The following is a 20,563-nucleotide window of genomic DNA, read 5'->3' as shown; positions in this document are numbered from 1 at the left end:
GTCAAAACTGTATATTGCTACCGAATTCAACCAGAGGTAATCGCCGGGATAGAGTTGTGTAACAATATCACTTCAACACGGTGGCACTTAATTTTATCCTAATCTTTTTTTATCAATGTTGTGATACTTAACTCTAACTTAATCCAATCTTTTTCATCATCAAGTTTGTAGAAAATATATTAAAATTCGTAGGTTTTGGTGTACTTTCGCTAGACACAAAATCAGAGAAGTTTGACTCGTAATAAAATCAAAACGTCTTGCATTTTGAAATTTTGGAACGTGAGGAGGAGAACGGCAGAAGTAGTGCTGGCAAGGAGCAAGCAAGACACAAACTGGTGGCGAGGGTGAGTTTGGGGCGGTGACGGCGACGTCGGCGGCAGCGCGGCGGACAGCGAGAGGCGGACGAGCGCCCGCGCGGCGCACCGCCCGCCTCGACATCTTATCTCTCCGAGCACGCCGCCTCGCCTCCCTCCCCAGCCGGATAAAAAACCACGCGCCCGTGGACGCGACGCGACACGGCCCGCCCAGCTCCTCGCCCCTCCCTCCGGGTCCTCGTACCCCGACGAGCCGCTCTCCTCCGGGTAGCTCTCCGGTTGCACGCGCGCGCACCGCCCGCCTTGGCGCCATGGCGGCTGCCGCGTCGGCGGTGGCGCTGGCGCGGCACCACGCCCTCCTCCCCGCGCCACCCTCCTCCTCCGCCCGGAGCGGTGCGCCGGTCTGCTGCGCCCTGCGCCCGCGCCGGCGCCGCCCGGCGCCCACGCGGCTCGTGACGGCAGGGAGGAGGAGGAGGGGGAGCGGCTTCCGGGCGCCGCGCGCGGGGATGGACATGGACCTCGCTAGCGGCGCCGTGGAGGTGATCAACGACCTGGGCTTCGACACGCTCACCTTCCTCGGCGTCACGGTGCTCGTCATCCCCGCCTTCCGCGTCGTCAGGGCCAGCCCAGTGAAGTATCTCTCCCCCGTCCCGCCTCGCCTCTTCGCCTCCTCCCCTTGCTCCCCCCGTGCTCACACGTCGAAACCCAAATGCCGCCGCAGATTCTCGGCTTCTTCTGCGCCGGCGTCGTGCTCAACCAGTTCGGCCTCATCAGGAACCTCACCGACGTCAAGCTCCTGTCCGAGTGGGGGATCCTTTTCCTGGTAAGATTTCGTGCTCAAATTCCCATTTCGTCGTAATGATTGATTGACGCCAAGGGTTTGGTACACTGGAGTGGCTGATTGGTCGCCGTGCTTTCGCAGTTGTTTGAGATGGGGCTGGAGCTCTCCCTGTCTCGCCTCAAGGCTCTTGCGAGGTTCGCCTTCGGGATGGGCTTGCCTCAGGTACGCTTACTCATCTGTTGCCACTGATTACATCTATGCATGCATGCCTGTTGGCCTGTGATAACGAAAACTGATGCACATGATATGAAGAACCTAATTCGATTCATTTCAGCATCTTGACTGATATGCCACAAACTCAAACTATAAGCCATCATTAGGCTAATGTTCTCTGGATTTGTTATGTGCCTTTCGCGATGTTGCCTTGTTTAGACGAGCATTTGGTTTCCATATGTAATTTTGGAAAGCTTATTTGCTACAACTGTCAATGCCCTGAAGGTTCTTTTGTCAACCCTCGCTTTCACGGCGTTCGAGCTTCCTCCTAACGGTGCCATAGGAACAAAAATCCTGCAGTTCCTATTCAATTCAAGACCTGATCTGGTAAGTTGTATTGTAAATTGAAAACGAAGCATGCTCTTCTGTAGTCCATTCCGATGTTCGATGTTCCATTGTCAGGATCAACTCAGTTGCTCGAATTTGATCTGCAGGTGAACATCAGAAGCATTGACGAAGCAATAGTAATTGGAGCTGCCCTATCACTATCTTCGTCAGCTTTTGTTCTTCAGGTGTGCATTCTATTCAGGAATTACTGAAAGTTTCACATGTGTTTCGACAATTCTACTTCAGCAACCATTCTTTAAAAGTATCCAGTTTGTCCATGCTTCCACATTTGTAGACAGTAATGGCTTGGCTCATGACATGCACACTAACAACTATGCATTCATTGGCATTTTAGTTACACAAATGATTAAAGCAACTTGTCATGCTTACAATTGTTACATTTTGTTTCCTTACTTTTTGCACATGACACTGATGTGAAGTGCTTGTGAATGCCTCCTGCAGCTTCTTGCTGAGAAAGGTGAACTTCCAACAAGATTTGGTTCAGCTACACTGGGAATCCTCCTCCTGCAGGTTTTGATTCTTTATATCCTTTCTGTATCTAATGTTGCCTTTATTCACGAATCTTCCAAGGCTCCAAGGGGAGTAAGGTGTATTGATTCCAGGATGTATTCTGCTGATACTCACAGGACATTGCAGTTGTCCCCCTGTTGGTTATACTCCCTGTGCTAGAGAGTCAGGTACGCGAAAGGTTAGCACTTAGTTTAATAAACTGCATGAAAGCTCTTCTGCAAGCAAAATAAGCACCTGATATATCTTCTCATTATGCTACAATACAACTTTTAAGGATCAGCACTAATTTTACTAAATAAATATGTGTAGTTCTAAAAATTTAGAGTAAAAAATGTATGTTTGCAAATTTGTGTATAAAGTTTGATACTGTAAACAAATGAATAGTCACTAACATATTACTTAATCCTACTTATTCAACTAATGCACAGGTTCCTAAGCGTTAGCGTGCAGCACTGCCTTCACATTACATAGTCATAAAGTAACATTTACTCGCCTTGTTATAGAACATCGTGGAGCAAAGTGTGTGGCCAATTTTACTAGCTGAAAGCTTAAAGGCACTGGGAGGACTTGGCATACTTTCACTTGGTGGGAAATACCTCATGAGACGTGTCTTTGAGGTTTGTTACTTTCTACTTTACATTTTTTTTTAAAATAAACTCTCAGTTTAGTATACAACAGAAACTGAATTACTCTTCTGGCAGTTTGTTGCAGAGTCAAGGAGCTCGGAGGCATTTGTTGCACTCTGTCTTCTAACCGTCGCAGGGACATCACTTATCACCCAACAGTTAGGGTTTAGTGATACAGTATGTCCTTTTTGAAAATTCATTTCAAAATTCAGATCATGCTCTTTCAGTTTTCCTGTTTACTAATTGCTACATTCTCATTTTGTCCTATGTAGTTAGGTGCATTTCTGGCTGGAGCCATTCTCGCAGAAACAAATTTCCGTACACAAATTGAAGCTGACATAAGGCCATTCAGAGGCCTGTTGCTTGGGTTGTTCTTTGTGACTACAGGGACTTCCATTGACATGCAGGTACCAACTGTTTCATTTTTTTTCAATGAGGTTGAACGACCGAGTCACACTTTGTATTCATGAGCATTAATCATGTCTTTCACTAGGCAGTTTATAAGGGTTTACATGCCTTCGTTTCCATTTCCATTCACTGGACTGTTGCTAAGTAATATTTAAAGTGGTGTTGCTGTGATTTTTGTTTGTTAGTTAGATCCTTATTATCCATCTTGACCATTTTCATGTTGTGTAGCTTCTCATCCGGGAGTGGCCTAATGTTCTATCACTGTTGGGAGGTCTTATTGCAATCAAGACATTGATAATTACCGCAATTGGGCCAAGAGTTGGACTGACTCTTCAAGAAAGTGTACGGATAGGATTGCTACTTTCTCAAGGAGGCGAGTTTGGGTTTGTGGTGTTTTCTTTGGCAAACAGGCTCGGTGTCCTACCACTGGAGTTAAACAAACTGCTCATAATTGTTGTTGTGCTGTCAATGGCATTAACTCCACTACTCAATGAAGTTGGAAGACGAGTAGCAGGGATCATTGATGAAAGTGCTGAAGAAAAAGAAGTATGTACTGCAATGATTTTTTACATTCACATTGAACATCAGTAGTTCTCCTGTGAACTCCAAGATTCTCTTTTGTAGAAACCTGCTGAGATGAGGAATTATGGTGCCACCGAACCTATTGTAATTGTTGGTTTTGGAGAGATGGGACAGGTATCTTGCATGCTATTTTTGTTCTTTCATTGCGAGTACAGATTACATATTATCATATTTGTGCAGATCCTTGCAAAATTTTTATCTGCACCATTATCGTTTGGGCTTGATCAAGACGCAGAAGGATGGCCATATGTTGCATTTGATCTAAATCCTGCTGTTGTAAAGGTCAGGAATAAGCGTTTTGGTATCCCAGTTGTGTGTTTTTCTTTCTTTCTGAAAAAGTGGATTGATGTGTATTCATGTGTTTAACTCAGCTTATTTGTTCTCTCCTACCAGTCAGCTAGAAAATCAGGATTTCCTGTGCTATACGGAGATGGTTCACGCCCTGCAGTTCTGCAATCTGCTGGCATAACATTTCCAAAAGCTATCATGGTTATGTATACCGGAAAGGAAAAAACTATTGAGGCCGTAAACAGATTGCGGCAAGCTTTCGCTGCGGTAAGAATCTCCAATATGGAAGAAACACTTCGTTAGAGTTAGGATGGAGACCCCATGATTTCTGATATAGAAACCAAGAGAGACATGCAGAGAAGACTGTTGACATCATCTTTTGTTTTAACAGGTTCCAATATATGCTAGAGCCCAGGACCTTTCACATTTGTTAGATCTTAAGAAATCAGGTGCAACAGATGTTGTCCTAGAAAATGCTGAGGTAATTTTTGAAACAAGTTTTGTGTTTACCGAGCAGCACAGAAGAATTCATTTGGTCATTTTTCTCTTGCCAATCTTTCCCCGCAGACTAGCTTGCAGCTAGGTTCAATACTTTTAAGAGGATTGGGCGTCATGTCTGATGATGTATCCTTCTTGAGTACGCTTGTGAGAAATTCAATGGAGGTACAGGCTCAAGAAGCACTAAAAGACATTGGGAACAAGGAAGTTGATATCATGAAGCCTCTTCAGGTTCTTGAAATCTTAAAATCAATATCAAATTCATAGAATTTTCATTTCCTATATGAATTAAGTACCTTCTTGCAGGTAAGAGTATCAGACTTAGTGGACGGCAATGGGAACAGTTCGAGAATGATAGCCAAGGAGCAGTCACTAAGTTTAAGTAGTCGCCCAGATTTGGAAATAATAAAACCACCTGTGGGGAATTGGATACCTGATATGAATGTGGAAAAGGACCAGCCAGGATATGACTTTGACGGAATAGATTCTGCAGATGGTGTGACATATTGTCTAATGGAATCTGATGACGATAGTGATGAAGCCTCGGGTGCAAGCAAGAAAATGATCGATCAATCTGCGTAATGGTAAGGAATCTTCAGAATGAAGATAGGAAGATAGTCAATTTGAACTTGCTAGGATCAAGTTCATAGTTTACTCCTAGGCCGATCAGAAGCAGCACGTTCTTGTGCAGCACCTGTGGCTTCAGAATCATGCATTGCATCAGCACCTGTGGCTTCAGAATCATGCATTGCATCCAAAGACTGAGTTTGTCAAGACTAAAGTACTGAATTTATGTTGTGACATATGGAGTGTCAATCATAAACTCATCACGGATGAAGAAATTTAGATCTGACATATTGGTGCTGGGAAGCATGCAACTTGCTAATGCGGTTGAGCACCTGCAGGACTATGGCAAATGTCAGAATGGACTATCGATATTTCATAGTTCAGAATAGAATTTTCCACAGGGCAATTATTTGTGAAGATCCAGTGACATTTATGATACACTGTGATCGATAGACACACATTCTTGTACCATATCCGCACCTCATTATGATCCTGTGTATACTAGACCGTACATTCCTGTGTATCATCAGTTTATATACACGAAAAAGAAAAACAGAACCATCATTCAGCAGTTGCTGAATTGTGCCAGGTCAGGCTATCTTTACTGAATAAACAAGGAATCTTTCAAGCCTGCATGATTGAGTTTTTTTTAGCATTGTTGATGATTCCATAATGACTTTCAAGTTTGTTTCATCAGTTGTGCTCGATCGAGATCATCAGTAGTCCATGGATCCGAAGTCCGGCTCCGGCGGCTTGGGCAGCATGATGAAGGTGTCGGCCCTGACGGATCGCTGGCGCGGCCTCCATCATCTCCTCCTCCTCCTGGCGGCGCTGCTCCGCCGCCTTGCGCTTGAGGTGCCTCCTCCAGGCGGCCTGTATGAAGCAGGAGGCCCAGGTCCGCCACTGCTGCGAATAGAACCTGAAGGTCTGCTGCAGCTGCTTGCTGTGCAGGCGGCGGAACTGGCCAGCGACGAACTTGAGCTCCTCGGCGCGGAGGGCGAAGGCCTCGACCTCGGAGAGGACCCTGACGGTGCGCGTGGAGAGCGGGAAGTTGGCGGCGGCCTTGGGGTCGAGCGCCCAGGTGAGCAGCTCCTCCCCGCAGAAGTCCCCCTCCTTGAGCTAGCAGGCCCCGGTTGTAGAAGCCCGTGCGGCCGCCGTCGGTGGTGGAGCTCTCGAGCTGGCCCCGGATGATGAAGAGCATCTCGTCGACGGGGTCCCCCCTCCGCACGATGTAGGTGGCCTCGGTGCAGAGGCTGGGCTTGAGGCGCTCGCAGATGGCGTCGAGGAGGCGCTCGTCCATGTTGGCGAAGAGCGGGACGCGGCGGACGCGGCGGAGGCAGAGGTGGCGTTTGACGTCGCGGCAGAGGTCCTTGGGCAGGCCGCGGACGAGGCTGTCCTCGTCGACGCCGCGCGTCTCGAGCCACCGGTACTGGTTGTGGCGCCAGACGCGGTCGCGGAGGTCGTCGGGGAGGACGCGGTGGTGCATCCACTGGTCCGAGTCCCGGCGCTTGAGGCGCATCTCCTCGAGGCGGAGCGTCATGGACTGGAGGTAGGTCTGCATGTTGCCGATGAGCAGCGCCATGAGGATGAGGCCGACGAGCACGAGGGTGATGGAGAAGAGCTGCTCCCCCTTGTAGTGCGTCGTCTCCAGGCCCTGCCCGACGGTGCTCAGGTTCTGCAGGCCCCACCACAGGCAGAAGAGGATCTTGGCCGTCAGGTTCTCGGTGGAGTAGACGCCCGACTGGATCGCCGTCGTGTAGATGCCGTAGGGGAACCCCGTGCCGGTCCGGTCCACGGGGGCGCACTCCTGCTGCAGCACCTGCCGGATCATGGTGCGCCACTCCAGCCCCTGGCTGCCGCCGCCGCAGTACATGTAGGTCCGGCACTGGTGGAAGTTGAGGTTCAGGCACTTGTCCCGCCAGCTGTCGTCCAGCCGCTCGATGGCCAGCAGGTACCAGAACGCCCCCACCATGTGGCTCGCCAGCATGTAGAGGAGGAGGTAGAAGGCGGCGCCGCCGAAGGCCGTCGCGGCGAAGACGCCGGCGGCGCGCTTGAGATTGGAGGTGATGGGGTAGAAACGCACCAGGCGGGGCACGTACTGCGCCAGCACCGTGAAGAGCAGCACGTTCTTGGTGGGCAGCAGGTCGGCGCCCTTGGGCCGGTTGAGGAAGTTCCAGATGGAGACCTCCGGCAGCGGCAGCACGGCGAGGAGGTCGATGGCGAAGAAGCGGCGGAGGTAGCGGCGCGCGATGGCGGCCGAGTCGATCACCAGCTCAATGCGCCCGAACACGCGCGACGACGGCGCGATGTAGGCCGTCCGGAACTGCAGCGTGATGATGCGGGAGAGGTAGAAGGCGTCCACGGCGGTGCGCACCACGGTGGCCACCGTGGCGAGGCTGCGGTCGAAGCCGATGCAGGCGTTCTTGTCCGTGTACTTGACGGCCAGCAGGTAGAGGAAGAGCGGGTCGATGGCCACGGAGACGATGCAGGCGAAGACGAAGGCGCGGTTCATGCGCGCTAGGAACGCGTCCTGCGGGTCGAGCACCTTCTGGGACATCTTCCGGAAGTCCTCCTGGAACACCAGCCCGATGCTCTCGAGCCGCTCCGACCGGTTCATCACGCCCGTCCCCACGCGCACCGATCGTGCGGCGGCCGGGTTGCCGGAGAAGTAGCTGTCCATGTGGAACCTGCCGCCGTGGCCGTGCCCGTGGCCTCCGTGCCCGCCGTGGTCCATGATGGCCCGCGCAGGGGGGCTCGTCGTCGCCGGCGCCTCCCCCTCGTCGTCGAGCCTCACGAACTTGTCCTTGCGCCCGTTGATGAACTGCGCGCGGTAGCCGCAGCCGAACATAGTTCTGCTCGCGCTACGGGACATCATCCGATGATCGATCGATCCACTGTCAAACCAAAACCAAGAGAGTTGGTCCAACCGGACGCACACCCGGAGGAAGTCCTGCTACACCCCAAAAGCTAGCCCAAGAGCTGAGAGACTCTCCCATTTTTATGTTGGTTCAACTCTCCCCCACAATCAATGTGGGACTAATCCCAACAATCTCCCTCGTCACACATTGGTGTCCCTTAGCACCGACCGGGCCCACACCACAGTCCACTAGTGACCGGCTCCACACACGAGCACATACGGGCCTCATACCCGGGTCCACCACTGACCGGCCCGACACACGAGCACACACGAGTCTCACACACACAGTCCACCGGGCTTCGGGCCTACACCACTCGGGTGTGCACGGGCACAAGAGATTGCGGACCCAGCTCTAATACTAATTGTGGGCATTGCCCAGGAACGCGTGTTCCACAGGCTCGCGCTCACCCTCGCTCGCTGTAGCTCTCTCACTCGCCGACGGACCGAGGTTGGAGATGAATAGTATTTTCAGGCGACGAACGCCGCGGCGACTACCTCGCCTGTATCTTGGCTTATTCTCAACTCAAATGGAACGCACACGGGTTACAGAGAAGAACGGACTACTAATAGGCCCAGGCGCACCCGGAGCTAGCCTCCACGCCCGGCCTTCTCGCCATGACTCCCAGGTCGCGCACGACGTCGTTCCGAGCGACGCGCTCGCCCAAACAATGCGGACGCGCCCAACTGCCAGCGAGACGCATGCCACCCCTCAACTGACACCGACCGAGCCTGCCGCAGCGTTCCTGCACGCACGAGCTCGACCCAAACCACACGAACGTGATACGACCCGCCAAGCCACCATGGCCGCAGCTCTACTGCCGCTCGTGCCCGGCTTGGCGACACACGCCTGACGCACACACATACACGACGCACACAACGCACACATGGTATCAGAGTCAGGTTAGTCCCACATTGATTGTGGGGGAAGAGTTGAACCAATATAAAACTGGGGGGAGTCTCTCACCTCTTGGGCTAGCTTTTGAGGTGTAGCAGGACTTCCTCCAGGTGTGCGCCCGGATGGGCCAACTCTCCTGGTTTTGGGCTGACAATTAGCATCAGAGCCGGTGAAGCCCGGAGGAAGCGATGGCCGGTGATAGCAATCCCCCGCGTCCTTCTTCGCCCAAGAAGCCGATGTTCGATGGCAGCAGCGGCAACAGTGCGCGCGAGGTCGTTGTGGAGGGTATCGTCTCCAACTCCGGCATCGTTGAGGTACCGCAGCTGACAAGGACCAACTACCACGAGTGGTCTTTGGTCACGCAGGTAAACCTCGAGGCGCTGGAGCTTTGGGATGCCGTGGAGGTGGAGTGCAAGGACCGCGCTAAGGATCGGCGAGCGATGGCAGCCATCCTGCGCGGGGTGCCGCCGGACATGAAGTCTCGGCTCACCAAGAAGAAGTCGGCAAAGGAAGTGTGGGCAGCCTTGAAGGAGATGAGGGTCGGCGACAACCGCGTGAAGTCTTCAGTTGTGCAGCGACTCTTGATGGAGTTCGAGAACATCACGCTCCGTGACAGGGAGTCCGTCGACGACTTCGCGGTGCGCATCATCGGGCTCGTCGACAAGCTAGGCGAGCTTGGCGAGGAGATGGAGGACAGCTGCGTGGTGAAGAAGATGTTGCACGTGGTTCGGAAGAGGTACAAGCAGGTAGTGGTGTCGATCGAGATGCACTCCGACCTCAACAAGATGTCAGTGGAGGAGCTTATCGGCCGTCTGCGCGTGGCGGAGGACGCCGATGCTGAGGAAGCCGCGGACAACATCGAGAAGGGCGTCCAAGAGCTACTGCTCACTGAAGAGCAGTGGGAGACGTGTTGGCGCCAGCGCGGCGGCAAGGAGCGGGCACGTGGCGGCGGCAGCGGCCATGGAGGCGAATGTGACGAGGACGACGGCAACAGCACGTGCTCGGGGGCAAGCGGGCGTTCGGGGCGCCGCAACCGAGGGAGGTGCTTCAACTGCAACAAGCGCGGCCACGTCGCCAAGTATTGCCCCAAGGTGCATGACGGCAAGGCGTTGGTGGCGGACGCTGACAAGGAGCCGACATTGCTGTGAGCAGAAGGTCGAGTCACCATGTCAAGTTTAGGGGGGGCGATTGTTAGCAATAATCTTGAGATGGCTGTGTGTGCGTTGTGTGCGTCATGTATGTGTGTGCGTCAGGCGTGTGTCGCCAAGTTGGGCACGAGCGGCAGTAGAGCTGCGGCCATGGTGGCTTGGCGGGTCGTATCACGTTCGTGTGGTTTGGGTCGAGCTCATGCGTGCAGGAACGCTGCGGCAGGCTCGGTCGGTATCAGTTGAGGGGTGTCGTGCGTCTCGTTGGCAGTTGGGCGCGTCCGCGTCGTCCGGGCGAGCGCATCGCTCGGAGCGGCGTTGTGCGCGACCTGGGAGTCATGGCGAGAAGGCCGGACGTGGAGGCTAGCTCCGGGTGCGACTGGGCCTATTAGTAGTCCGTTCCTCTCTGTAACCTGTGTGCGTTCCATTTGAGTTGAGAACAAGCCAAGATACAGCGCGAGGTAGTCACCGCGGCGTTCGACGCCGGAAAATATTGTTCATCTTCAACCTCGGTCCGCCGGCGAGTGAGAGAGCTACAGCGAGCGAGGGTGAGCGCGAGCCTATGGAACACGTGTTCCTGGGCAGTGCCAACATCCACACCTTGGGAGATGGATCATCAATGTTGTGGCCGGAGGAGATTCCTTTCGATCAATCCACACAGTGCATGCGATGCGATGCGATGGTCTCTCGGTCGTTGGAGGGATGATCAGAGGAGGGAGGCGAAAGCCGTGAGCGGAAGTAGCGGCGGCTAATTAATGGACGCGGTCCTCAGGAAGCTACACGAGGCGCCGCATGCCGACACTCACGGTCGCCATTGCTCAATCAATATACCTTTCATTCCTTGATCTATAAGGTCAATTAAGTTGGATCAAGAAACCCTCAAGTTGGATTAATTATGTTTGGCCCAAATAAGAGCAAGTATTATGATTAACTGCAAACCCGCTGAATCCCTGTTGGCGGAGAGAGAAAAGGAGGGAGAGTACGAAGCGGGCGTTTCGTGAAACGTCGGCTTGAAGCGGGCGAACTGGGTTCCTATTTACTGCATGTACGGCTGCGCTCCCGCTGGTTGGTTGTGTGTTTAGTTGGTGAAAAAGTTTGGATTTTGGTACTGTAGCATATTTAGTTATTACTTGACAAATAATATCCAATTATAGACTGATTAGGCGTAAAAGATTCATCTCGTGCTAATCAGTTAGACTGTGTAATTAGTTATTTTTTCAACTGCATTTAATGCTCTATATATGTGTCCGAAGATTCGATGTGACCGGTACTGTAGGAAATTTTTCGGAAACTAAACGGGACCTCAATATACCTTTCTTTCTTTGATCTATAAGATCAATTAAGTTGAATCAAGAAACCCTCAAGTTGGATTAATTATGTTTGGGGCAAATAATAGTTAATCTCAATAGGAGTGTTATGCGAGTGTCATAAGCATAAATTTGCTGATATGTGAGAAAAATGTCTGGCTCGGTTACTTAGTTCACAGTTTTAATTTTAATAACTGTGCAATAATAGCGCTTCCCAGACTGACATAATTGAACCCAACCATTACATTCAATATGTTCAGGGGAAACACGGAATCGACTACTTTAATTGGGTGTCTACAAAAGCGGCAGGTGCCCATGCATTTGGAGGTTCCTCTGTTTTCAGGGTTTCACTGCTCCTCTGTTTTTAACTGTAAGTTTCCCGCCTAGTTTAGTGTTGGAATAGCCATTTTCTTATGTCCCCTATCGTTTTCGTTATTGTCATACTCCCTCCGTTTCAAAAATTAAGTCATCCTAGGATTTAAAATTTGTTCTAAAAAACTAAGTCACCCTAGGATTATAGAAAGTGCGTGCATGTGCATGCAAAAATCGATTAGTGACAAATATATGTAATAAATAGGGGCAAACATAGTCATTTTAATTTGTTGATTTGTCCTATAATTTTTAGGACAACTAATTTTTTGGGATGGAGCCGGAGGGAGTACTTTGAACGCGCAGGGAGCCAATCGATAGGTCGTCCGATAAGGGGTGTAGGTACCCCATGGCGTAGAGAATTCGCGTCCCAATAATCCAACACGTTGGTATGTTATTTCTTAGTGTTTCTTCGTGTGGCCTCGCAACTAGGGATATAATTATTTTTTCTACTATATCAATAAAAACGTGCTCATAGACTCTTATTCGTTCAAAAAAAAACAAAGCGTTCATAAACAGCCAACACAACCAGAAGTATGCGAGGCATTGCTCCTGGTTTCTGGTAAACACTATACGGAACGTTCTTGGAGCTACGTACAGCCAATTGAGATTAGCGAAGCATCCACGATGGCGTATGCAAACGGCCATCCAGCTGAAGAACCGAGAATACCCTCAATCTAATAAAGAAGTAATCAAACAAACTTCGGTGTTGACGTACGGCAGCATCATATCATGCTAAGGAATCGAATGATGTTCGTCGTCGTGATCGCCGCCGCAAATACCATCGGTTTGCTCGTCCGCGGCGGTTGGTGGTTGGAAGCTAGCGGCTAGCCTACAAAGTAATAAGCTGCTGGAATGTAGCTAGCAGCAGCATGCCCGTAACCGTAGGCCAAACTGTTTGAACCATGCGTGAGCGCCGCAGAGCGACGATCACCGTGACATGGAAGCTGCTGCTGATGCTCGCCGCGGCGGCGCTGGCATCGCCGTCGCAGCAGCTCTCGGCGGCGGTTGGCCAGCAGGGCCCGCCGGTTGGGCTGTACGGGAACTGCCCGACCATCTGCGGGGGCGTGATCGTGCCGTACCCGTTCGGCATCACCGCCGGGTGCTCCCTGCCTGGGGGGTACGACCTCACCTGCGACACGAGCCACACGCCGCCGCGCCTCTTCCTCGGCGACGGCACCCTCCAGGTCGTGGGCATCTCGCTCGAAAACTCCACCGTGCGCGTCGTCGGCCCCAGCATACCCATCCTCGAGTCCCTCCGGGACGGGTACATGGCCAACGGCACCTGGGGCGGCCGGGGGTGGGGCCTCCACAATGGGCCGTTCGTCCTGTCGGAGGAGGACAACGAGCTCGTCGTCCTGGGCTGCCAGCTCTCGGCGGAGCTGGTGGTAACCGATCCGTACAACGGCGACCAGGTCATCAACACCTGCGGGTCGATCTGCGGCGCGGGGCTCGACCTCGACAAGGAGTGCCAGGCGCCGGCGAAGAAGCAGAGCCGCCGGTGCCAGAGGTGCTCCGGACTCGGCTGCTGCCAGGTGCCGGTCCCCATCGGCCGGGCGGCGTACAACGTGCGGCTGCTGTCTCTCAACGGAGACGTGAACATGCCCAGTTCGGTGTTCATCTCCGAGGAAGGCTGGTTCCAGCAACCGTACAACTATTCCAACAAGCCGTCGTCTGGGATCCCGGCGATCCTGGCATGGGCGATCGTCTCCGACGTGCTGCCCTTCAAGTCCGACCCGCGCGAGGGGAACGCGACGTGCCCCACGGACGTGGGCAGCACCTCATGCCACAGCAGCTACAGCACCTGCAGATACCTGGACCGCCGGTACGACAAGACCACTGGCACTTGGCCCGCTTGGAGTTCCAGCTTCAGTTACACCTGCAGCTGCTGGGACGGCTATCAAGGGAACCCTTACATCCCTCACGGATGCCAAGGCATGCACATCTTCTCTCTCTCTCTCTCTGTGAATTATTACTAGTATGGGTCAATTTTAAGTCTTTTGAATTAAGCAGTTAAACTTCGACCAACTTTAATTTATTAGAAAAAGCTAGGCATAACACTACTTACGACATTGAAGCAGTTTCTTTCAATCAACCGTGAATAAATATATAAATTTTAGTAGTACATTTATATTTATTTTGTACTATAGGTGTTCATATTTTTCCTAAAAAGACAAGTGATGAACTGCAATTTGGAACAAAAAAAAAAGAGTTCGTAGTCGGTCTGTGAATAAATAAAACTTTCTACTTTTAATTTTGTTTCTTGTTAGATATTGATGAGTGCAAGCTTCCGGGTAAATGCTATGGCACTTGCACGAATATGCCTGGAAAGTATTTATGCGAATGCCCGCAAGGAAGCAGCGGGGATCCACATATTCCAAATGGGTGCGTAAAACCTCATGCATCACGTACAGGTAACTATTATGTGAATAGTTTCCTGCAGCAGTATGCAGGAAACTATTCAGCCGTATCCTGCTTCAAATTAATGACAAAACTTCATTTGTTTTTTTTCTTATGTAATTTTCCAATAATTGACATTTTTCTATCTATATACACGCACCCAGGCCTCATCCTTGCTCTAGGAGCCGGAATTGGAGCTGCGCTTCTCTTTGTAGTCCTAGGAACCATATTTTTAATCCGTAAACTCAAGGAACGAAGGAAGAGGATCCAAAGGGAAAGATTCTTTAAGCAAAATCGTGGGCAGCTACTACAACAATTGGTATGCCACAGGACAGATATAGCTGAAAGAATGATTGTTACTTTGGAAGAGCTAGAGAAAGCCACTAACAACTTTGATAAATCTCGTGAGCTTGGTGGTGGAGGACATGGTATAGTATACAAGGGAATTTTGTCAAGTCTACATGTTGTGGCCATTAAAAAGTCCAAGATTGTGATACAAAGAGAAATCAATGATTTCATAAATGAGGTTGCTATCCTTTCTCAGATGAACCATAGAAACATTGTGAAGCTTCTTGGATGTTGCCTAGAAACAGAAGTTCCTTTGCTTGTTTACGAGTTTATTTCCAATGGCACCCTCCACAATCATCTTCATGTTGAGGCTCCATTGTCATTATCTTGGAAGGATAGATTGAGAATCGCAGTTGAAACTGCTAGGGCTCTCGCATATCTCCACTCTTTTGCTTCAATGCCAGTAATCCATAGAGATATCAAGTCTCCTAACATTCTTCTCGATGATAATTTGACAGTGAAGTTGTCAGATTTTGGTGCTTCAAGATATGTTCCAATTGATCAAACAGGTGTGGATACAGCGGTTCAAGGAACATATGGATACTTGGACCCTATGTACAATATCACAAGACACCTCACTGAGAAAAGCGATGTCTATAGTTTTGGTGTTGTTCTTATAGAGCTGCTTACTCGAAAGAAACCAGTTTCTTACAGATCCCCAGAGGGTTATGATCTCGTAAACCATTTTGGAACTCTTTTATCGGAGAGAAACTTAGCTGACATACTAGATCCACAAGTATCCAGGGAGGGAGGTGGAGAAGTTATTGACATTGCTCTTTTGGCAGCAATATGTGTGAAGTTTGTAAGTGCAGAGCGGCCAACGATGAGACATGTGGAGATGGCGCTTGAAGGTATCTATGAGGCAAAAGTGTATATCTCGAGTGACATGTCCGATGATGAATCTGAAGAGAACTACCAATTGCATGATGTATCTATTGGTGTGACAAACTTGGATACTATGAGTCAAGGGTTGCGACGACGCACAGGTGGCAAACCGATTGGTAACATAATGGCAACAAAATTATCAGGCCACGCAGGGGCTGCCCCTCCCTATTCTGCTCCATCACCAAACAACTTGCACTCGCATCGGCTCGCCGATGCTAGAGATGCTAGAGTGCTTATATCTCACCAGGGAGGCCGTAGGGAGGTTCTAATGCATGGGCAGGGGATGTGGTCTTCGTGGTGAACCTCACACATCCCAGATGGCTCATCAAGATCTTTTGCATCATGAGCAGAGAAGCAATCAAGCTAGTGGTGCTTCCTGCGAGCACTGGCTGCGCTTCCATTAGCACTACTGAACTTCCGGAAAATACCATGTGCGCATATGGGCAGGTGCCCCCCACTTGACGGTGTTAGCCTCCATTTGTCAGGGTACCTATCTTCTGTTGTCTTCTTCTTCATGTTGCATTACTTTCTCCATTCAGGTTTACATATTTCTTATTTCTTTTCTCTCATTCATTCCTATATAAAGCTATTGTGGTTTCACTTCTATTAGCGAAATAGCTTCTGTCCAAATTTATTTCTAGCAATTGTCCAGGAGATAGGTTCTATCCAAATTGTTTTATAGCATTTGACTAGAAAAATAAGTACCGGCAACATTGATTTCTAGAATGATTTTTTTTATCCAATCTAGACTTAAAAATCAAGTCTGGCACAATCTAAGTCTAAACTCTTGGTGCACACATGGAACCTGAATGATTTCTAGCCTTATTTCTAGAAAAAATGACTTCTAAGATGAAAGCATGAATGCTTTATAGTATTTTTCAGAAAGTAGTGTGGAAACTGAATGTTTTCTAGCGTCAGTAAATTGCTTGCAGCCCGATGAAAAATCTGATCTGAAATAAACTGATAGAAAGATGTGGAAATAGGTTTGGACTTGAATGATTTCTTGATTTTTTTAATCATGAAAATAGCCACCAGAGGTGATCCTAACTCTGGTGCTCTTTGGAATTTTATGAAAAAAAAAGTTCCACATTAAGACAGATTATGACCGGGGTGACTAATAGCATTTTTTCTATAAAGTATGTACCAATGAAGTTTTTTTTTGATAAGTTACAGACAAAGTATGTGAAAAGCTAGCCGTTGATCGATTTCTGACATGAATAGGTCCATCCAAAGTGATTCGTCAATTTAGAATTTGAACATGAATCAATCTGACAACAAGAGGAGCTGATTGCTGCTCTTGTCAGATGCAACTGGGAATTAGATGATAAAGTATTAAAAAACTGAACCACAAATCTAGCAGCTGAACGTCCTTGCACAAGAACAAGATCCAGATTACTAGGTGAGTCAGCTGCATCTTTCATTCTTTCTTAGTGTCTTTTTCAACAAGCACTAGTTACTGTGCCATACCTTACGTCCATACCCTGCCAAAATGTGCTTTTTGTCCAACTCCGTTAACTTTTATTAGCCTCTCCCAATCAATCTCCACCGCTATCATCCTATCGTATGGCTAAGCATCTCGGTGGGCACATGCCTATGCGCGCACAGAAACTGCTCTCCTGAACTTTTTACTCAGACTTTGATCCAGATTTTTTCAAATAATTAGTGAATAATTAAATAAAGTGAAATGAGCACCAACCGCTTCAACTACCGCACTGCACACCCCCACCTCCTTCCAGTCTTGTCTTGATTCCACGATCCTCTCCTCCATGACCCCTCCTACAAGCACTGAGGACAGTACCGTGAAGGCATGTTCCTCCCTCAGATGAATTTTTGTTCTGTTTAGATGAAGATCACCTGGTTCTTTGCATCCAGCAAGAGATAGATACTATGAGGAGGCATACATGTATGCCTCCTGATAGTATCTATCTCTTGCATTTGTTACTGTGCTTAGTGTTTTACATGACAGAACATGCACAATAACAAAGCTTTTCATCTCCTAAAGCTTAGTGTTTTGCATTTGTTACTGTACATGTTCTGTCATGTAAAACCCTTTTCGGTATTCTGGAGAGTCTTTAGGCGGTGTTCCCCTTTGTTCCATGCAGGCTACGTTGGCCGGGATTCTACCGGGTGAAGCAGAGATCAAGGGAAAAGGGAAAGCTCCCTATTGGCCGTTCGACAAGAGGAAGAAGTCCATAGCAGAGGAGCCGGTGCTAGAACACAAGTCCGTGTGGGAGCCGCCCCCTCCAGGGTGGGTTAAATTCAACATCGATGGCTCCTTTGTCCAGCAATCTAGTGAAGCAGGAGTTGGAGTCATTGCCCGGGATAGAGGAGGACAGATTACCCTCTCGGCCTGGCATGTGCTCTCTTCAGGTGCCAGGATGCAGCTGAAGCGGAGGCCCGAGCTTGTCTAGAGGGTTTTCGGCTAGCTACACGGTGGACTCAAGAGCCGGTCATTGTGGAATCATATTGCACAGGAGTAATTCAAGCCATGCAAGATAAGGAAGACCGCTCCATGCATGATCAGCTTCACTGTGAAGGAGGTGAAGGATCAGGCAAGCATGTTACCCGATTGGCGTGTTGCCAAAGTGAGAAGAGAGTGTAACCTAGTTGTTCATGAGTTAGCTCATCTAGCAAGAAGAACAATGCATACCGCGGTTTGGCTGGGTCGTGCGCCTGCGTGCGTAGTTGATCTTGTCAACAATGATTATAATCCTTCTAACTAGTAAATAAAGCTCTCTTTCACTCGCAAAAAAAAAGTAATTAGACTTTGGTATGGATGCAAAATACGTCCATGTCAGCAACCACTTAATTATTGGCACGAATCTTGAAATATATATTGATCATAGATATAAATGTGCTGCTTTTTGTTTGTCAATAAGTGCATCGTCAAGCTAATAATTTTATGGCATCTTTTCTTTTGCGCACTTCGTGTATTTGAAATGTTGATTTTGTAATGTTGTGTAGTGTTTGTTATGCTGGTAACCTCATGATTCAAGTTTACTTGGTATCTATTTGATGGTGCTGCATGCAAATATATGGGTTCCATATTTGAAGCTGACAGGTCCTACGCGTGCTGTTGTATTGGTAGATCCTGTTCATGTGACCTTTGAGGTTTATCTGAAAGTTAAGGGCGGCACTACCCATGCTGAGGATGAATGTTTGAGCTTTCTAGCAGTACCTCACATGCATCAACTTTACATCACTTCAGTCAAAACTCATTAAAAATGATTACGCCAGCAAGCTTAGCACTTTGGAGTTAGAAATTGGCCATATTGTTCATTCGGTGGAGGCAACTATATTCGTGCGAGTCAGGACGGGGTCATGGCCAGATGGTTGCCGTGCCCAGTTTGCTGCCCGCACAGCCAGCATAAGTATCCAACTGCTGAAAAAACAAAAACTGGAAAAACATTCTTTGCTAAACATGACGAGACTGGCATAAAAAAAAACAAAGTACAACTTATCCTTCGGTTGAGAGGGTCTATAAATTGTCTTCATTTTCGCACTGCGCACATCTAAAAAAGAAGCGGGTATAGTAAGATACACAGAAGTATACCTTTTTACTTTGATTCCTAAATGTGTGACTGATACCAATCCCTATGTTGCACACTCTTCCACTAACTAGAGTGAATAAGGAGGCCAGCGGCCTTGCTCGCGAATTCCAGCACATATCAATTTGGTTCACTCAGCTCGTCCAGCACAATAGATTCAGCTTATCAACAGATCAATAGAGGGAGATCAATGCATCAGAGCTGCCCTTGGACTTGGGACTTGCCACAGGCATCAGGCAGGGAGAAAAGGAAAGGATTGGAGTACCTTGAATGCCGCAGGGGCTGACCAAGTGGAACTGGGGCCGGGAGCTACCCGGCGCGGCGACCAACTGTGGCGCAGAGGAGGGGCGCCGGCGACAAGCCGATCCGCAAGCCGTCGTAGGCAGGCGGTAAAGTGAGAGCGGCGAGCTGAGGACGGCGGCGGTTGAGAGCCAGCCAACAATGGGTCTCCTCGCACTCCTGAAATAACAATGAGCGTCAACACTCAACAATGGGCTGAAAGAACAAATGGGCTGGGCTGTAAACATATATGCCGATCGATTGGGCCTTCCAAGCCCAATATTCAGCCCACCGTACCTAACTTGATTGACTGTGTTGCTGTTTTCGTCGTTGTGGCCTGGTGCGGTGCCCCCCTCCCCCCCTTGTTGTCTGCGTACATCGGTACATGCCACTCAGTTATAACTTACAACACAGTCAAATGTCACACTCATTCCAGCTTCACGTTCAACAAATGCAGAACATGATAACCTAGATTATTATTAGGGCCTATATGCCCATCACATCTATGGCTGGGCAAAATACCCGAAACCCGAAGCCCGAACCCGAAAAACCCAAGCCCGAACTCGAAAAACCCGAACCCGAAAAACCCGAACCCCAATTCGGGTTCTAACCCACGGTACCCGAAATTATTACGGGTAGTTCGGGTATTGAGCTACGGTACCCGAATTACCCGAAATCAGCCCAGCCCATAGATGTGTTTACTCATTGTATGAAATCAGCCCAGCCCAGCCCATGAATACTCTTAACCCTAACCCTAACCCCACCCCGGCACCCCCAGTCGGCCAGTCAGTCCCCCCCGCCCCCACCCCAGTCACGCCGCCACAAGCCACAGCGCCCCTCGCGAGTCGCCCGTCCCGTCCGCCCCTCGCGCGCCGACCGCCGTCAACCCGTCACCGGCTCACGCCGCCCGTCTGCAGGGTGCAGGCCCCCTCCCGGCCTCCCCCCAAGGCGCCGCAGCGAGGCGCCGAGGAGGCCCCTTCTCCCCGTCCCTGACATCGAGTCCTCCGTCCTCGACTGCAGTCTGTAGACCAGCGGCGCTTCTGAGTTCTGACCCCCGGCGCTTGATGCTAGGTCCTCTCGAGGTTGCTGGTTGATTTTTGATGCTACTGGGAAAAGTGTACTTGCTGGTTGATGCTTGATGCTAGGTCCTCTCGAGGGAATCGACGATGCTGGGATCTGATGGAGGATTCAATGGATCTGTTATTTCTTTCCCTTTTTTCCCTTTCATCTGCTTCTTTCTTTTCCGTTTCAGCTAGCAGGCAATCTTGACGTGGA

At 49.7% G+C, this 20,563-nt stretch overlaps 2 protein-coding genes and 1 pseudogene across 2 annotated transcripts; 2 read left to right on the top strand and 1 right to left on the bottom strand.

Moving 5' to 3' along the window:
• The first annotated feature begins 466 nt into the window (after positions 1–466).
• LOC120666968 (K(+) efflux antiporter 3, chloroplastic-like) lies at positions 467–5,830 on the top strand. Its single transcript, XM_039946960.1, has 17 exons — positions 467–943; positions 1,036–1,137; positions 1,237–1,317; positions 1,594–1,695; positions 1,803–1,880; positions 2,158–2,226; positions 2,343–2,393; positions 2,730–2,843; positions 2,928–3,029; positions 3,125–3,259; positions 3,489–3,806; positions 3,885–3,956; positions 4,023–4,124; positions 4,236–4,397; positions 4,522–4,611; positions 4,698–4,859; positions 4,935–5,830. Exons 1-17 carry the CDS (start codon positions 626–628, stop codon positions 5,208–5,210), a joined length of 2,334 nt encoding a protein of 777 aa, XP_039802894.1. The 5' UTR covers positions 467–625; the 3' UTR covers positions 5,211–5,830.
• On the bottom strand, positions 5,587–8,043 carry LOC120666969 (annotated as a pseudogene).
• Positions 8,044–12,733: 4,690 nt separating this feature from the next.
• Positions 12,734–15,986, top strand: LOC120668062 (wall-associated receptor kinase-like 6). The gene is made up of 4 exons (XM_039948013.1): positions 12,734–13,534; positions 13,574–13,763; positions 14,099–14,242; positions 14,393–15,986. The coding sequence occupies exons 1-4, from the start codon at positions 12,734–12,736 to the stop codon at positions 15,760–15,762; spliced, it is 2,505 nt and encodes an 834-aa protein (XP_039803947.1). The 3' UTR covers positions 15,763–15,986.
• Positions 15,987–20,563: the final 4,577 nt, after the last annotated feature.

This window comes from Panicum virgatum, chromosome 3N (genome assembly GCF_016808335.1).
Source record: "Panicum virgatum strain AP13 chromosome 3N, P.virgatum_v5, whole genome shotgun sequence".
Taxonomy (NCBI): Eukaryota; Viridiplantae; Streptophyta; class Magnoliopsida; order Poales; family Poaceae; genus Panicum; species Panicum virgatum.
This window is presented reverse-complemented; position numbering and strand designations above follow the sequence as displayed.